We start from the raw sequence: 16,006 nt of genomic DNA on the forward strand, positions 1-16,006 counted from the left end.
CTTTGTTAGAATAATATATCTCTCTCTCTCCCTCTCTCTCTCTCTCTCTCTCTCTCTCTCTCTCTCTCTCTCTCTCTCTCTCTCTCTCTCTCTCTCTCTCTCTCTCTCTCTCTCTCTCTCTCTCTCTCTCTCTCTCTCTCTCTCTCTCTCTCTCTCTCTCTCTCTCTCTCTCTCTCACACACACACACACTTCAAACCTGCTTGAAATTTCAGAGGATTGCTTCTCTGATTCCTTTTTTTTGTAATTAGATGCATCACAGCAGTGTGGTAAAACTATATTATTCATTGTTTGACCATTTTGGTAAATGGTAAGTAGTCTATATTTGATATAGCACCTTCTAGAGTCCTAGAACCCCCCAATGTGCTTTACAGCACAATCAAACATTCACCCATTCACACTCTGGTGGTGATGAGCTACGATGTAGCCACAGCTGCCCTGGGGCGCACTGGCAGAGGCGATGCCTCACTCACACTTTTCCCTCTGACTGTGTTTTATTTTGTGGATCAATGAAGAAAACAGCAGCAGTAGCTCAGGAGGTAGAGCGGGTAGTCCAGTAATCGGAAGATTTCCAGTTTGATTCTGGCTTCCGACAGAGAATTCTGCTGTTGTGTCCTTAGGCAAGACACTAAACTCTTCTTGCCTGTTGGTGGTGGTCAGAGGGACTGGTGGCGCCTGTGCTCGACAGCCTCGCCTCTGCCAGTGAACCTTTAAGAGGCCCTTACTCCATAGTTGCCCAGCTGTGTGTTTCAGGTCACTGTCACTCTGGCCCAGCCACAACCCGACTTTGATGTTCTAACAAAATCTCACAACACTTGACCTGATACGTCCTCTTCTAAATACCATGCAGTCTTTCTGTCCCCATTGCAGAAAAGCACCCCAAAGCACGATGTTTCCACCCCCGTGCTTTACAACTGGGATGGTGTTCTTTGGATACTTAACGTCCAATGTCCTCAAAACATGCCAAGTAGATTTTATGCCACAAAGTTCTATTTTGGTTTTATCTGACCACATGACCTTTTCTATGACCTCTTCTGGATCATCCAGATGGTCAATGGCAAACTTCAGACTTGAACATGTGCTGGCTTGAGTAGAGAGGCATTGCACAGTCTATATTTTGATTCATGATGGCAATTTGTGTTCTAATGGTAACCTTTTAGGCTGTGGTCCCAGCTCCCTGCAGGCCATTAATCAGATTCTTCCATATAGCTCAGGGCTGATCCCTCACCATTCGCGTGATCTTTGAAACACCAAGATGAGATCTTGCAAGGAGTTCAAGTTTGAGGGAAATTGATTGCCAATCTTGAGTTTCTTTTACTTTCTAATGATTGCACTTACAGTTGCTGCCTTCTCAGCAAGTTATTTGTCCATTGAGGTACAAATCCATCCCAGCCTTGTGCAGATCTAAGATTTTGTCCCTGGGGACAGCTCTTTTGTCTTGCCAACGGTGGAGAGTTTGGAGTCTGATTGAGTGAGTGTGTGGACAGATTACTTTTATACAGGCAACAGGTTCGAACTGGTGCAATTACTTTAGATAATGAGTATGGGAGTATGGGTTTTTTAAGACAAAAGCAGATCAAATATCTTTTTCATGCGCTAAAATAAAAAAATAAAAATCATACAAAATGTTTTTCCGGATTATTTTTCTTAGATTCATCCTTGAACAAGTCTAATGAGTTCTTACATTTTCAACTTTTTCCTGATGCATATACAGTATTGCCCATAATGCCTTCTAATCTCACACAGTTTGTTAATGTGGGAAAATAGTCTCAAGCAGGGAGGAGATCCTTTTTCTTTCAATTCCACAGCAACAGATTTGTTTACCTTGTTTTAAAAAATTTTCCAGACTCGTAGTTCTTCTATCGAATCCTTGTTGTCTGAAGTGTATTTTTCAGGAATGGCATCAACTGTTAGAAGTTTTTTTTTGTAATAGTAACTAATTCAGGAAATCAAACCAAGCAATGAATCAATTTATTTTACAAGCGAGGAAAATGGGTCTGATTGTAGATTGTTGGCATCACCGCAAACCACAAAGCAGTTTTTCTGTCAGCATCCGTTCCCCTAGCATTTAACAGCATGTGCTCAAGAGTGTGTTAGTGGGTGTGTATGTGCATGCGTACGCGCATGTGTGTGTGTGTGTGTGTGTGTGTGTGTGTGTGTGTGTGTGTGTGTGTGTGTGTGTGTGTGTGTGTGTGTGTGTGTGTGTGTGTGTGTGTGTGTGTGTGTGTGTGTGTGTGTGAAAAGTGAAGAAATCAAAGTTATCAAAATCCTATGGGATCAAAGATGTCCAATGTAGGGATTATCAATAAAATTAGATTTTAACAACAATAGATAAGGATCCAGTAAATCACATAAAAAGTGAGCAACAGGAGTAAAAAATCTCTTCAGCTTTCCATTAAGATGTGGCATTGTCTGGATCTCTCAGAGGATATCCCAGGGAAATGCAGTTCCATACTTTGCACACACAAAGACAAAGGAAGTCCTTGTCATGCAGACACACAGCTGGGAGCCTGACACATGCTGGATTATCCTCACGTAGAGATAAAATAAACAGTTCTGAGATGTCTCACATGTAAAAGTAGGTCAAGCGGGCCTCTAAAATGAATTCTTTCAAAGTTTGTGGTTTGAACTTGAATAGGTGGAGCTTTGACTCCCGGGCAACTTGAAGCAAAAATGATCTTTCTAACAATCCTAGTTAATAGAAAAATAAATAGATGTTGACTTTGAGGTTTTCAGTGAAAATTACTGACAGCAGCAGTAAAAATCAAGGGCTGCACTTGAGCTGCTTCATAAATTCCCCTTCCGCGTGTCAGTTATTGGAGGCAGCAGTCAAGCCATTACATATGTGATTCAGACAGAGCCGATGGAAACCTGCAGGCCTCTGGGACACCGGCGTATTAAATCAACACCAAATCAACATTTTAAAGGCAGATAGATGAGATTAGGGCTGTTCATGTTAGGTAATCTCTGTGAAATTGTTCGCTCAAGCTAACAGACACTGCCTGTGTCATTAGGTGCACTGGAACTACGGAAGGGCAAAGGTAGCATTGTTCCATCATGTTGCACGAATCAATAACTCTCAGCAGCAACAGTTTCTTTCTTTTTTTATTGCCTCTGTGGTGGCCTACCAGGCGGAGAAAGCAGAGAGCAGGCAGGGGACCTCTGGTATGTGAGGAATGCAGCTAAGGCAAACAGAAAGTCCCACACTCCTGTGTCTAATGAAATCAATGCTTCCAGCTTTTCCGGTGCAAGGGGCAAATCAGAGAGAGGAGCTCAGTCCACACATGAGAGTGATTTGGACAGATTTTCCTCTTGCTGTACACACCGTGTCTGAGTTTGAGCTAAAGCTGGATGGAGCTGAACTCAACTTTGACTGATAATGATAACAGATGATGACCAGTGTTAACACAGCCAGGGTGACATGTGGAAACATGAAGAACAGAGCATGAATCTGATTTACTTCCATATGATGAACATCACTGGTGAGGCTTGTTTGGCTTCTTGCTCTTCAGAAATACTTGGACACTTTCTTAAAAGTGGAAACATGCTAGAAAATAATTTAAAGAATTACTCTCAGGTAATTATTAAAGGTTCCATATCATGCCATTTTAAACCTTTGAGAGCAATGCTGGAAACATTATATGATAAAATACTACCTTTGGCACTATTGAGATGTCATTTATCTTAAATACGAGTTATTTTCATCAGACTGAATTTATACTTGGGGGGAAAAAATGGTTAGTTTCAGTGTATTGGCTACAGTGGTTAAGGTGTCCAACCTGGCACTCCATCCACTGGACTACCACTGGACTACCAAGTCTGCTACAACAGTCGCCTTAAGGTTGGTTTATGCTTGACGCGTCCGCGAGGTTCGCACGGCTCCATGTGGCAAACTTGCGTCATTTTAACAACTCCGCCCCTCCACCGCACCTCTGCACGGCCCAAACTTTCCGCACCGCGCACGAAATTTTCTAACCACGCGGATGGTCGAACACGGAAAAACATGGCGGACTGGCAAGAACTAGTTATGGCAGAGGTTCGTAAATACAGACATTTGTATGATTCAGCTCTCAAAGATCACCGAGATCAACATGTTGCTAATAATTCTTGGAGAGAAATAGCTCGCACTGTCGGAAAAGACAAGGACGCTGTTAAAAATGCTATAATGCCGTGTTGTAAACAACAGTAATTTTTACTTCTACTATGGTGTACTGTTGGATGCATGCTGTAGAGCTCCATGCTGCCCCATACAGTTTGGGAGAATATTGGCTCACCGCAGAGACGAGCTACATGAACCATAAACGCTGCAAGTTGTGAAGCTCGTTCCATCCGCGAGCCGCATCACCAAGCGGAATGTAAATGCATCAAGCGTAAACCAAGCTTAAGACTCATATCCTGTGCTGGTCATGGGAGGCAGGTTTCAGACCAGAGACTAGTTTCTGGGAGAGGAGCAAGGCATAATGACCAGATGGCGGATTTTCCAAGTAAAACTCAAAATTTGCACCTGAGACAGGAAAATGCTTGCCTGGCCTGCCAGACACGTCCTCTGTTAAATTCTGCACAGAGAACGAGTCTGGTAACTCACAGGCAAAGAGGCACATGAGGGGCGGGACTAGGCAGCTCAAAAATAACCAATCAGAAAAAAGACTGAAATGGCGACTGTACCGCCCAACGCTGTAGTTTTTTAGCTGTAGTAAAAAAATCACGTCTGGCAACGACACAAACATCTTTATTTGTTTATTTTTTTTATAGAAGAAAGGCTTTTAGCGCTTCTACTTGTTGTGGTTTTAAAGACAAGTCATTTAGAACAGAGAAAAGAGCCGCAGCGAACTCCGCTTCAGTCGCCATGTTTACGACAAACTTGGCGTTATGGTGTGTGACGTACGTTACTCAGCGCTGATTGGCTTGATCTTGGATAGAATTCTCTGGGGTGGGGTTATTTAAATAGGAGAGTTCCCAGACCCTTTCTCTGTGCATAATTAAACAGAGGAGGAGTCTGGCAGGCCAGGCTAGGAAAAATGCATGAATGTAGCCAAAACGGGTTTGGGTGAGGAAATAACAATATCACACTGTAAAACACTTGACCTGTGTCCAAAAAGTGGATTTTCCATGATATGGCCCCTTTAACTAAGGATGGACTCACACTCAGATAGCTATTGTTTGTTCATTTGACCCTTCAAATGTCGATTCTTCAGAGGCACACTTCAAGAATGTTTGAGCTCATAAATCAAATGAACAAACAAATATAAGTATTTTCTCATTTAAGAGTCAGAACACAATGCCTGTGTCCAAATTCAGGGGTTGCATGTTCATTAGGTTGGATTTTAAGACCAGTGACGCCACTGCGCCGCAACAAAAACTGTCCATATTCAAAGAGTGCTTAGAATGTGTTTTTTTTTTATTCGTCCTTCTTTTCCTCAATTTTGAGAACAGGTGTGGTGTAGTCTCCTCACCTCTATAAATCCAGAGATGCACTGCGGGATATCACACAGATAGATGTGAAACACAGTAGCATTTTCATGTTTTTCAGTACCCCAAATTACTCACGTCGTGAAGCTAGTGCTGACATGAAGTTGGTAAGAGCTCCAAGACGTAAAAAAGGCAAATAATACAATTCTAGTGTATCATTGCGCCTCACCCTGGCATACATATTCTGGCGCCGGCTGTACATCTGCTGCAGCTCTTCAAACACTAACAAAACAAGGGAAAAGTTTAAAACATCTGTAAGCTCCATTTCTGCAGCTACTTCTTAGGCCCTGTCCACACGTAGCCGGGGATCTGCCAAAACGTAGATATTTTCCTACGTTTTGGCCTGTCATCCACACGAAAAACGGAGTTTTTTCACACGAAAACGGATCTTTTTAAAAACTCCGGCCAAAGTGAAGATCTGCGTTTTCTCCATTTTGGGTGTCTGCGTGTGGACAGACAAAACCGGAGTTTTAAGGTCCGCAGCGTCACTTTCCACGACAAAAAAATGCTGACATCACGTGTGCGACCTGTGTTTACACTAGCCGGCATCATGGAAGCCCTCAGAGCTGCGCTCTGTCACTACCCGATCCATCAACTGTCCAAGCGCTTTCTGCTTGTTTGTTTTTGCAAGCGGAATTACTGCTCCTTGCGGAAGACCACAGACGAAGGACGAGGTTAAGAACGGGGGAAGTACTGCCGCCTACAGGTCTGGCATGTCCTTAACAACGTATTTATCCGGGTACGTGTGGACAGAGTTTTTTTTTAAAATGCGGTGGTGTGGATGCAAGTTTTTGGAGGGGCGGATGGACTAGGCCTTAGTGCGGTAGCAGCTAGGTGACAGGAGGACATCTGCCGACGTAGGGGCGGGACTATTATTTAAGGCTAGATGGTCCCAATTCACGGTTGTTAACATCTGACCTAACTGATCACGGAAGAACACGAGACCAATGAGGACGGGTACTCATGAGCATGCAACCCCTGAATTTGGACACAGCCATAGTGTGTCAAGCTCTGAAATTTAGTTTTTGATGATTTTACGTATAATATTTTTTTTCTTTTGAAATGTGTGTATGATCAGTCCTTTTAAATGCATCAATTTGGAGAAACAGAGATTAATTTTGATCAAATAAAATAGGCCAACTGCCAGTTTCAACAAGGACAGCTGTAATGTGTTTTAAAACCTTTTCAATCTCAGAGAATTATGTTATTTGACAACCTTTGCATTGCCATTAATTTCACATCTCATGGTTTTCTGACTGAATTATTCCAGTCAAAAGTCCTACAGTAGCTGGCCAAAAATATGTTTCATTTCAAAAAACTAACACACAATTCAATGGAAATAACTATTCAAAGTGTTGTTAATGGTCGTGTAAAAAAAACAAAGCAAAGTTTTCATAAACTGCTATAAAGATATTTGAGATTAAGTTTAACCAATCAGATTCATGACACCCCCCATCCAGGCTGGCCATTGGCTCATCCGTCTGGTCAGAATTCACAGGAAATGGGATGTGGCCGTATTTCCCAGCTCGGCTTTGTGATGACCTAAGTTTGTCTGCTCAGAGGCTTAACAGCAGTAGGTCAGCTGCAACATCTCTGTTCAACCACGGTTGATTCATACATGATGACACTGATGTGGAAAGAAGGTTTGGTTGGTAATGTATTAAATTAATAAGACTTGGGGAAAAATGACCACAGTGAACAAAAAGTGGTTTTCCTGTACTGTTTGTAGAGATGGGTAGATCATCAACATTAATCCTATGTGGATTAAACTTCTTTTAGACATCTAATTAAGCAATTGCAGTCATGCCACTATGAATCATACAGATAGACCAGGTGTCTCCACCTCCATTCATTCTTGGAAAGTGCAGCCCTGATATCCCGTTTCCATACTCCATGTTCTAATAATGCAACTAGAGTCTGAGTATTCAGCATGTAGGTTTGTAGGTCCTACCTGCTGGCTCTTATTGTGGTTTTAGAATCAAATAATTAAAGAAACATAAAGTTTGATTTAAACAACAGCAACAATGTGATTCAATAAAGGTCAATACCTGAAAAAGAATGATCTGAGATTACTTTTTGTGTGTATTGGGAAAATTTCCACTTGTTTACACTGAGGAAGTAAAACTTTGTGTTAGCCTCAGCTTCCAGTTCCATTTCTTGTTCTAGTTAAATACAGTTTTTTTTCCCTTTGAACAATTTGTAACACGTAAGAGTAAAATTTAAGTATAATTTAATTACAATATACCACTTTAAAAAACGCCTTGGTGTTTATAGTGGACACAGTCATTTCCTTGGGACCTTATTTAAAGCTTCAGCTTTAATGGTGGCGGTTGTTTCTACTGTCATCGTGGGGACATGCTGTATTAAGCATATTGTTGCATGTCTCTACTGCCTCTGTATAAACACTTCAAACATGGAAAAACCCATCCAGTGTTAGGAACGATGTGTTTCAAACAAGCTGTTTCAAAAAATGCAAAGTTTGTGATGCCACAAATGGGAAAATCAGAACAGATCCACCATTTGCAAGAGAGAGAGAGCTGCACCTGGAGGAGCAGCAGCTGGACTCCAAACCCCTCCCAGATATCACAGATTCTCAGCTTAAGCCAGGTGTGCACTGTGCAATTTCTTTGACAGTTCTGAGTCGGTTTTCCTCTTGTGTGAGTATCTTTTAGGCTGGAGTGAGCTTTGCGTTGAGTAATATAGGGAGCCTAAGTCACGCCCATCTACTTCCGCACCATGGGTCCCCGGATAAACGAAAAAATTAATGCAAGTCAATAGGGCAAAAAAAGCAATTTTCTAATTCCGTTTGTTATGTTCCATGGATTTCACATATGATGTCTGTGAATTTTAAAGACGCATTTTGATACCAAGAAAGCGTTTATTTTCAAACGGGGGAAAACTTACTTTTAGGTTTTGTGTGAAAATAACTCCAGGACTACAAATGTGCATCACAAAAGTGACGTCATTGTACAAGACTTGGAGAAAACCGAGGGAAAATGGCTGTCAGTTCAGCAAACTTCAAATCCTTCCTTCAGGAGGAAAAAAACAATCTGGCTATTTGGTTATAGCAGCTACGCTAGAAGAGAAGAGATTCTGTGGTGACCTCATAAATGCGACGTGCCGATGTCTGATTTAGTCAACAAAGTTGGAAGATAGTTACAAACTTTTACAAGCTGATACATCTCAAAGTGCATGTCAGGTGTGGTTGAAACACACATTCATACTCTTCATTTAAATTGAACTACAACATATGTGCGATCCATGAGGAAAAGCGGAATAGAAAATAGCTCTTTTAGCCCCGTTGCGTTCATTTTTTCGTTCTTCCAGGGACCCACGAGCCGATTGGAAAGGGAGGAGACTAAGGCTTCCTGTACACACGGGGTTACAAGAGGCAATTGGCATCTCCGGCAATTGTGTGGTCGCACGGATATAAGCGTGTCCAAGGTGTCCATTGTGTTAAAACTATTTTAGCACATTTTCAGGTCTGATGTGTTGCTACCACAAATACCGTGTGAGTAGTGAGGTCACATCCAAGCACTGGGTGCTTTGCTCTGCAAGGAAGTCTACAATTTGGGATGGAGCTGAATTCTAGAGTTGAGGCAGGTGTATGCCTAACTTTATAAATAATAGGGTTGGTGGGCGTGGCCAAGTTACAGAGCCCTGAAAGACTCATTCTGGAAGGTACTGAAACTGTGAAAATTAACACTGCGGAAATCACTTTGGGATTTAGTGCAAAAACTTTATAAACATGTTTTGTGTATTTACCATAGGACAACTCTGGGGTGTAATGCGCAAAAATGAAAACTGTATTTTATCGGCTAATAAAAGACTAATATGACACGTTTAATCCCCCTTTGCTAAAAGAAAATCATAGAATCAGTCACATATTTTTCTACGCACACCACGCACGGGTGCCCCGCCCTTGCGTGACATCACGCGCCGTCCCAGACTCCTCTTTTTCACTCCGCCGCTGAGCTCTCTCTGCTCCGCTCTGCTCATCTCATAACGGCTCCGCTCCTCCTCAAACCCCGGACCAAACCTGTTTCGCGCATTCCTGATCTGCCCATGGTCCCTTCAGTCCTCCCGAGCAGAAGAAACGTCTGGACAACACCTGGACACTCCTGTATTTAACTTTTTACACTTTTGCTGAACCTCTTTTACATTCCAAAGATTTAGGTCCAGGACGTACGTCGCGTATCGTCTCCTAAATCAGCGACCAAACTAGTTTTCTACCTTTGATCAAAACACCGTAGTAGGACGCAGTAGCGCACGCGTTTCTCCACAACTTAGAAGTAGTTTTTTTTCTTTTCCCTCCTGTAGTCTTAAAGTAACCAACCCGGGAACAATGGCAGGTATGAACTCTCTGGATGCTGTGAAGAGGAAGATCCAGAGTTTGCAGCAGCAGGCCGACGACGCGGAGGACCGAGCTCAGGTCCTACAGAAAGAGCTGGACAGTGAACGAGAGCTCCGAGAGAAAGTGAGACAGTTGACTCCTCTTTTTTTCTCCTTTAAGACTTTTCTCTCGACTCCTAAACCGCCTCTTTCTGCCATTTTCCCTGGTTAAAACTGTTGTTTTCACATTCCCCTTCCCGGCTGTAAAAGTGTCTCTTTAGCTCTTGTCATTGATTCATTTGCGGGCGTGATTGTACCACAATGCAAGGCGTTGGTCTCAAATGAAAAAAAAAAAAAGTTAGGATTCGTTCGTGTGCCTGTGCGCATGCTCAGTTGTCCCACAGGCCGCTTGAACACTAGTGAGTAAAACCAAACCACGTAGACAGCACTGAGGAAAGTTGAATTAGAGCGATCAGACTATTCCCACGTGAGACCAGACGTGGTCGTATCAACACGAACACGTCAACAGCCACTCGTGGATCAGGCTTGAGGAAGAACTGCTGAGAAAACTCCCATTTCCACACATCTTTACTCAGGACCCTGAGCTGGGTGGATGTTTTCCTTCAGCAGAGCAGCTGGCTGGTGTAAGGTCTAACCATCAGGCTTCACCGCCCCCACTAATGATAGGAAAATACAGGAGGCTGGGTTAAAAATGGAGAATTGCAGCCTAGAACTAAAAGAGTTGGATGATGATTTTAATCCATCTGAAGTTGTGATGGGCTGCTCTACTGTCCCACATGTCCTTAACTGGAAATATCAGTCACCTGTGTCTTTAACCGCTTTGTTGTGTTTACGTTTCAACACACTGTATCAGCTGTTGTGCAATTCTTGTCGAAACATCCCAGTGTTATCACTGAGTTCCCAACATATGTGCAGCTTGTCAAATAAGCTTGGTGGTGACCTTTCACCCTCCTCTGTCACATGCCTGTCTCTCAACTCTGGCCTCATCTGAGTTTTATGACTTAAAAGAGGTAAAAATCTGAAGCTTGGCAGCACAGTTGGGTCACAGGCTTGACTTGAGGTAATTTCTGCTCAGCAGTTGGGTAAATTACAGGCCAAGTAGGGGGATTGAATGAGAGTGGGAGGGGAAGGTGTGGCTGGGAAGATGTGGCTTCTGGATGGATGAAAGGAGCTGGCTGCTGTCAGACCTACACCCTTTTGTTACACCACCTATTAGGTAACAGGCACTCTTTTCATTTGATAATTGTGTGTTTGCCTCACGCGTGATTAATCATTTTGTTGCAGATCAACACACCACCAAGAATCACATCATGTAGGTTTCTTCTGATGCGATGACCTCGATATTTAAGATTACGGGTTCAAATGGACCATAAAGGTCACACATTTACATCGATCCAACTATTTATTTTTGAAACACACACACCACTAATGATCGGAGGTGGAAAACATGTTTCCCTCGGCCTGCATCCATCCGTAGCAGAGCGTCTCTGTACCCTGGATGGTGTGATCCCACATGTGAATAATTAGAACAGCTTGAGTCATTCCTTCACACAAAACCTCTTTCAGCATGGGGAGATCAAAACAGGAACCTTGCTGTGTCTAATGAATGTGAAAATGTGGAGGTATTGGGAAAGCACTGGCCACATCTGTCATTTTAAAAGTGAAAGTAAAGTCTTTGCTGTGTTTTTTGTGTGGTTTTGATGCTGCCCGGTAACACAGGACTTTGCTGGATCGCACAGAAACAATATAGTCTTGATTCGACGTGTTTATTCTTCACAGCCGTTATTCTAAATGAGCTGTTCAGTTTTCACAGCAGTTACACAAAGTCAGGCTTTTTCATCCGTGAGTTGTGTGAGGAACCTAGTCCGACCAGATCATCAGAATTTTAATTACATGGAAATAAAGTGTTTAAGTAGGCAAAACGTTTAATACAATACCAAACTATTTAAAGATAATTCCTGTTTTGAGGTCCGATTAGTGTCTGCTCTATTTTTTGTTGCAGTGTTACACGGTTGTCATGCAGACAGTGCATGTTTAGCCACACAGCATATGTTTGTGACACACATCTATTTGTGAGATCTTATTAAAAGAGGAAGCTGGACTGAACACTTCACAGAGGTATTATCCGTCCTGACCGCCCCACCCAGGATGCCCTTCTGGCGACTCTGGTCCTGCACTTCCTGTGCTTCTACTCTGAACACTTCCTGTCTCTGAGCTCCAGACCGGATCAACAGGAAAATTAGCATGTTGGTCAACGTCCATCCCAGCTGGTTATGGACAACTAACTATCTACTAGTGATATGGTCTCTAATGCCTTTGTTGGTTCTGCAGAACAATTTATGTTTGTGGAAATTCAGAGATTTTTTTCTTCTTACAGAAAAAAATACATTAAGTTAATATAATTATTCAGGGATAAAGAGCCTTATTTATAGATTCAATAAAGTGTTGACACAATCTCACTTTTAACTAATAAAAATAGTCATTAACACTGGCAGATGATTAATTAGATCACTTATGAATCACTTATGAAAAGTTGTGATGATTTTGCAACAAAGCTTTCCTACTTTGGAAGAAATTGCATCATCCTCTTTGAATTAGTGGGATTTAATTTAGTCGTGAAAGCACATCTAGTGGAGAATGTATCATTCCAGCCATCAAACATCATTGTTCCTGAGAAGATGTGACGTCTACACTCATGCATGGTATAAAAAAAAACAATAGGTTAGTTTCCACTATAGGAGCTTCTGGGTAATTTTACATGCTCCCTTACAGCATGCAGGTGTCTCCATTTCAACAAGTGGGCCCAAAACGACCACTTTCCTGACCATTTTATGGGAAAGGGAGAAAAAGCACCCTTACCAATGCTTTTAAATAGTCTTTCCATACTCCCGACACCAAAAATTACATAAAAAATCTCTGTTGAAGTTGTAATTCACTGTGCTTTGTTGTCTCACAAAGTACCATTAAAAAAATGGTGCTTCCCCCGATCATTGGCTGTGTCTCAATTCAGGGTCTGCATCCTTCGAAGGACCCAGCCCACCCGGCCGACGTGGGCTGCGTCCTCCGTCGGCCGGGTAGACCGGATGTTAACGGCTGTGAATTTGGACAGGCCTAGCCTTCATGAACTCCCTCGGCCGTCGCCTAGCAACCGTGGAACCGCTGGGCAGAAGGAACCTTAAACGATGGAGCTCGACGTTTTATTTAGCTTTTTAACCCCCAGAAACCCAAATTTAGAAAACAACTGCAAAATATTTTTTTAACCTTTCACATGTTGTTCTAGGAGGCCAGATAAACGGGCCTATTTACACATTTTAACAGCCAATAGTGTTGCAGAACTGAACAATAGGACCTATTAGCAATGTAAATGTGGTTTTAAAAAGGAAAAAAAATGGGGAAGGTTTATTTTTGTGGACTTAAATCTGATGTTGTGATACTACAACCGTGGGTCTCTGGGGGTTAATCATTTCCTTGACTGTTGGAGAGCTAATTCAGAGAAAATACTTTAGACAAGCTGAGCACGAGCAAAGATGTGATAATAGTTTTTAATACTTTCTAAGGGTCTTAATTTGACCAAAACCGATTTATCACCTTTTAAGACTTTTCAAGACCCAGCGGATACCCTCTAGTAAACAATTCTCATTTGTAAACAAAAATAAAATTCAAGAGTTTAATGCAGAACTGATTTTATTTAGATATTTCTTTTACATGTACATGTTTAATCTTCCTTAACCATTTTTTCTAGCAAAGTAAAAAGCTGTCAAAGTTCTTCCTTCTCTCCTGTGCTCTCTGCTGCTCTGCCTCCCTCTGCAGCCTCAATTCCTCCCAGATCAGCTCCAGATGCTGGTCATCGCTGGCACCTTCCCCTGGATGCCCATTTTCTCCAGAATAGTCTTAACAAACATGTAAAAAAGAAACAGGAAGAGAAAAGAGGACAACGGGTTATTCCTTTCATGTTTTCGCAGAAAAAAATAAACTCAAACGAGTTTTTAAAATAAGAGATGTTATTGTACCTCCATGCCACAGCCGCCGAATACTTTGCTCCGGTGATCATGTGGTCCATCTCCGCCCTAAGCTTAATAAATTCCCTGGTTTTCTCTTTTGGTCCTAAAATACAAACTTCAATTAAAATCAGGGGGAAACGTAGCGGGAGAAGTACGACACCGAGCGCGGCCGAACATACGAGCCGAGACCGCAATACAAGCACTTTTACTGTAACATTTCTAACTAAAATAACGTTCATGTATCACAAAAAGTCCTTAAACTGACAGTTTTCAAGTTTATACTTACATTTATATGCGCAATCCTCTCCGACAGCTCCCGCTTCACTGTCCGCCATTGTTTTTAAGTTTTTCTGCCGGCCGGCCCGCAAGGCATCTTGGGAAATGCTACCTATTGAAGGATACACCCGACCCATCCTTCATTCAGGTGAAAAGAAGGCCGCATTCGTCGACCGCATTTGAAGGAGTCTTCGAATTGGGACAGGCCGAGTCGCGGCGCTGTGACGTAACCGGCCGACGAATCCGGCCGAGGTAGGATGCAGACCCTGAATTGAGACACAGCCATCGAATGCCGTTGTTTACGCCTCACAGCCGCTCTCTGTCTCCCTAAAGAATTAAATTACGGCATACTTTGAAAAAATTAAACTTTTAATGGTATTAATGTCTGTCGATGGCCTGCCAGAAGGTTACGAAGGGGCCGCAGATGTTCCTAGATCATCCATTTTCAGCTGCTTATTTGGAATCGGGTCGCGGGGCCAGCAGCCAAAGCTCCTTCGGGGGAATCCCAAGGCGCTTCCTGGCCAACCGAGAGACATTGACCCTCCAAGCGTGTCCAGGGTCTTTCCTTGGGTCTCCTTCCAGTTGGACGTGCCCGGAAAACCTCACCAGAGAGGCGCCCGAGCCCCCTCAACTGGCTCCTCTTGACGTGGAGGAGCAGCGAGTCTACTCCGCCCCTCCTGGGTGACCGAGCTTCTCACCCTATTTCTAAGGGAGAGCCCAGACACCCTGCGGAGAAAACCGTTTTCTGATGCTTGTGTCCGCGATCTCGTTCTATCATCACCACTCTCTCCTTATTCTGTTCTATTCTGCCTTTCCCGGGAGCCATTAATTTCCCTCATTCCTATTCTCTCCCTTTCCTTACTTTTTTGTCCTTTTCTCCTTTTAAACATATTTTTAACCATTTTTTAAATCTTTTTATACTTAAAAAAGTTTTTTTGTTTTTTGTGAAGTCCTTGTGGTTTTTATTTAGAGAGGCGCTATATAAAAGCTTGTCTTCTTCATTGAGTGTGTTTACATGCAGCCAGTAACCCTTTTAAAACTCGAATATTCACAATAACCCGGTTCCGCAGGTCCATGTAAACACCGCCAAAAACCCGGATATGCTCATAACCGGGTTTTTAAAAACCCGGTTACTACACCTGGGGTAACCCTTTTCTAACCCGAATGTTTGGTCGTGTAAACGCATATCGGGATATCCCCATCAAAGTGTGTGTTCTGCGCTTGCTCAGTTCGCAAGGAATCTTAGTCTTTTGAGTAGCGAGACGTCTTGTACGCGCCAGAACACCGGAAGTAAACAACAAGTTGGGAGCAACATGGCGAGTCGCGGCACAGCACCACACTTTTGGAGTGACGAGGAAACTAAACAAACGCGGTTGCTATCTCTTCCGAACTGGGAAACATGTTGTTGTTTTCACGGATACCGGAACAAGAAGAACCAGAAATGATGCATATTGCATCTGGACGTAGTCCATACGTCCCGACGCTACCCCAACGTCCGCATTTAAATCGGGTTATGCAAGTTAGAGGTAACTCTTTCTATTCATGCTTGTAAACGGGTTATTCTGATCAACTCAGAAACCCGAATACCGACCTTAACCCGATCATAACCCGGATATTGGCTGCATGTAAACGTAGTCATTGTTCACTACCCAAATTTCATGACGATAGGTGAGGGTAGGAATGTAGAGCGATCGGTAAATTAAGAGCTTTGCCTTCTGACTCAGCTCTCCATCACGACAGATATATATATATATATATATATATATATATATATATTAGTATAACGCCCGCATCTCTGCTGTCGCAGCACCAATCTGCCTATCGATCTCCTGCTCCATCTTTGCCTCACTAGTGAACAAGACCCCAAGATACTTCTCCTCCACTTGAGGCAGGATCTCATCCCTGACCC

At 42.8% G+C, this 16,006-nt stretch overlaps 1 protein-coding gene across 4 annotated transcripts in view; it reads left to right on the forward strand.

Moving 5' to 3' along the window:
• The window catches only part of tpm4a (tropomyosin 4a), a 31,622-nt gene that overhangs the window by 1,743 nt on the left and 13,873 nt on the right, over positions 1-16,006 (forward strand). For 2 of the 4 annotated variants that reach the window (XM_015971365.3, XM_015971366.3), the window contains exon 1: positions 9,429-9,944. The exons of the other annotated variants lie outside the window; for them this stretch is intronic. In XM_015971365.3, the coding sequence (XP_015826851.1) occupies positions 9,813-9,944 (132 nt within the window). In that variant the 5' untranslated portion in view covers positions 9,429-9,812. Of the gene's footprint in view, positions 1-9,428; positions 9,945-16,006 lie in introns of those variants that run through there. 4 annotated transcript variants of the gene reach the window in all.

The sequence above is a fragment of the Nothobranchius furzeri genome, chromosome 8 (assembly GCF_043380555.1).
Source record: "Nothobranchius furzeri strain GRZ-AD chromosome 8, NfurGRZ-RIMD1, whole genome shotgun sequence".
Classification (NCBI taxonomy): Eukaryota; Metazoa; Chordata; class Actinopteri; order Cyprinodontiformes; family Nothobranchiidae; genus Nothobranchius; species Nothobranchius furzeri.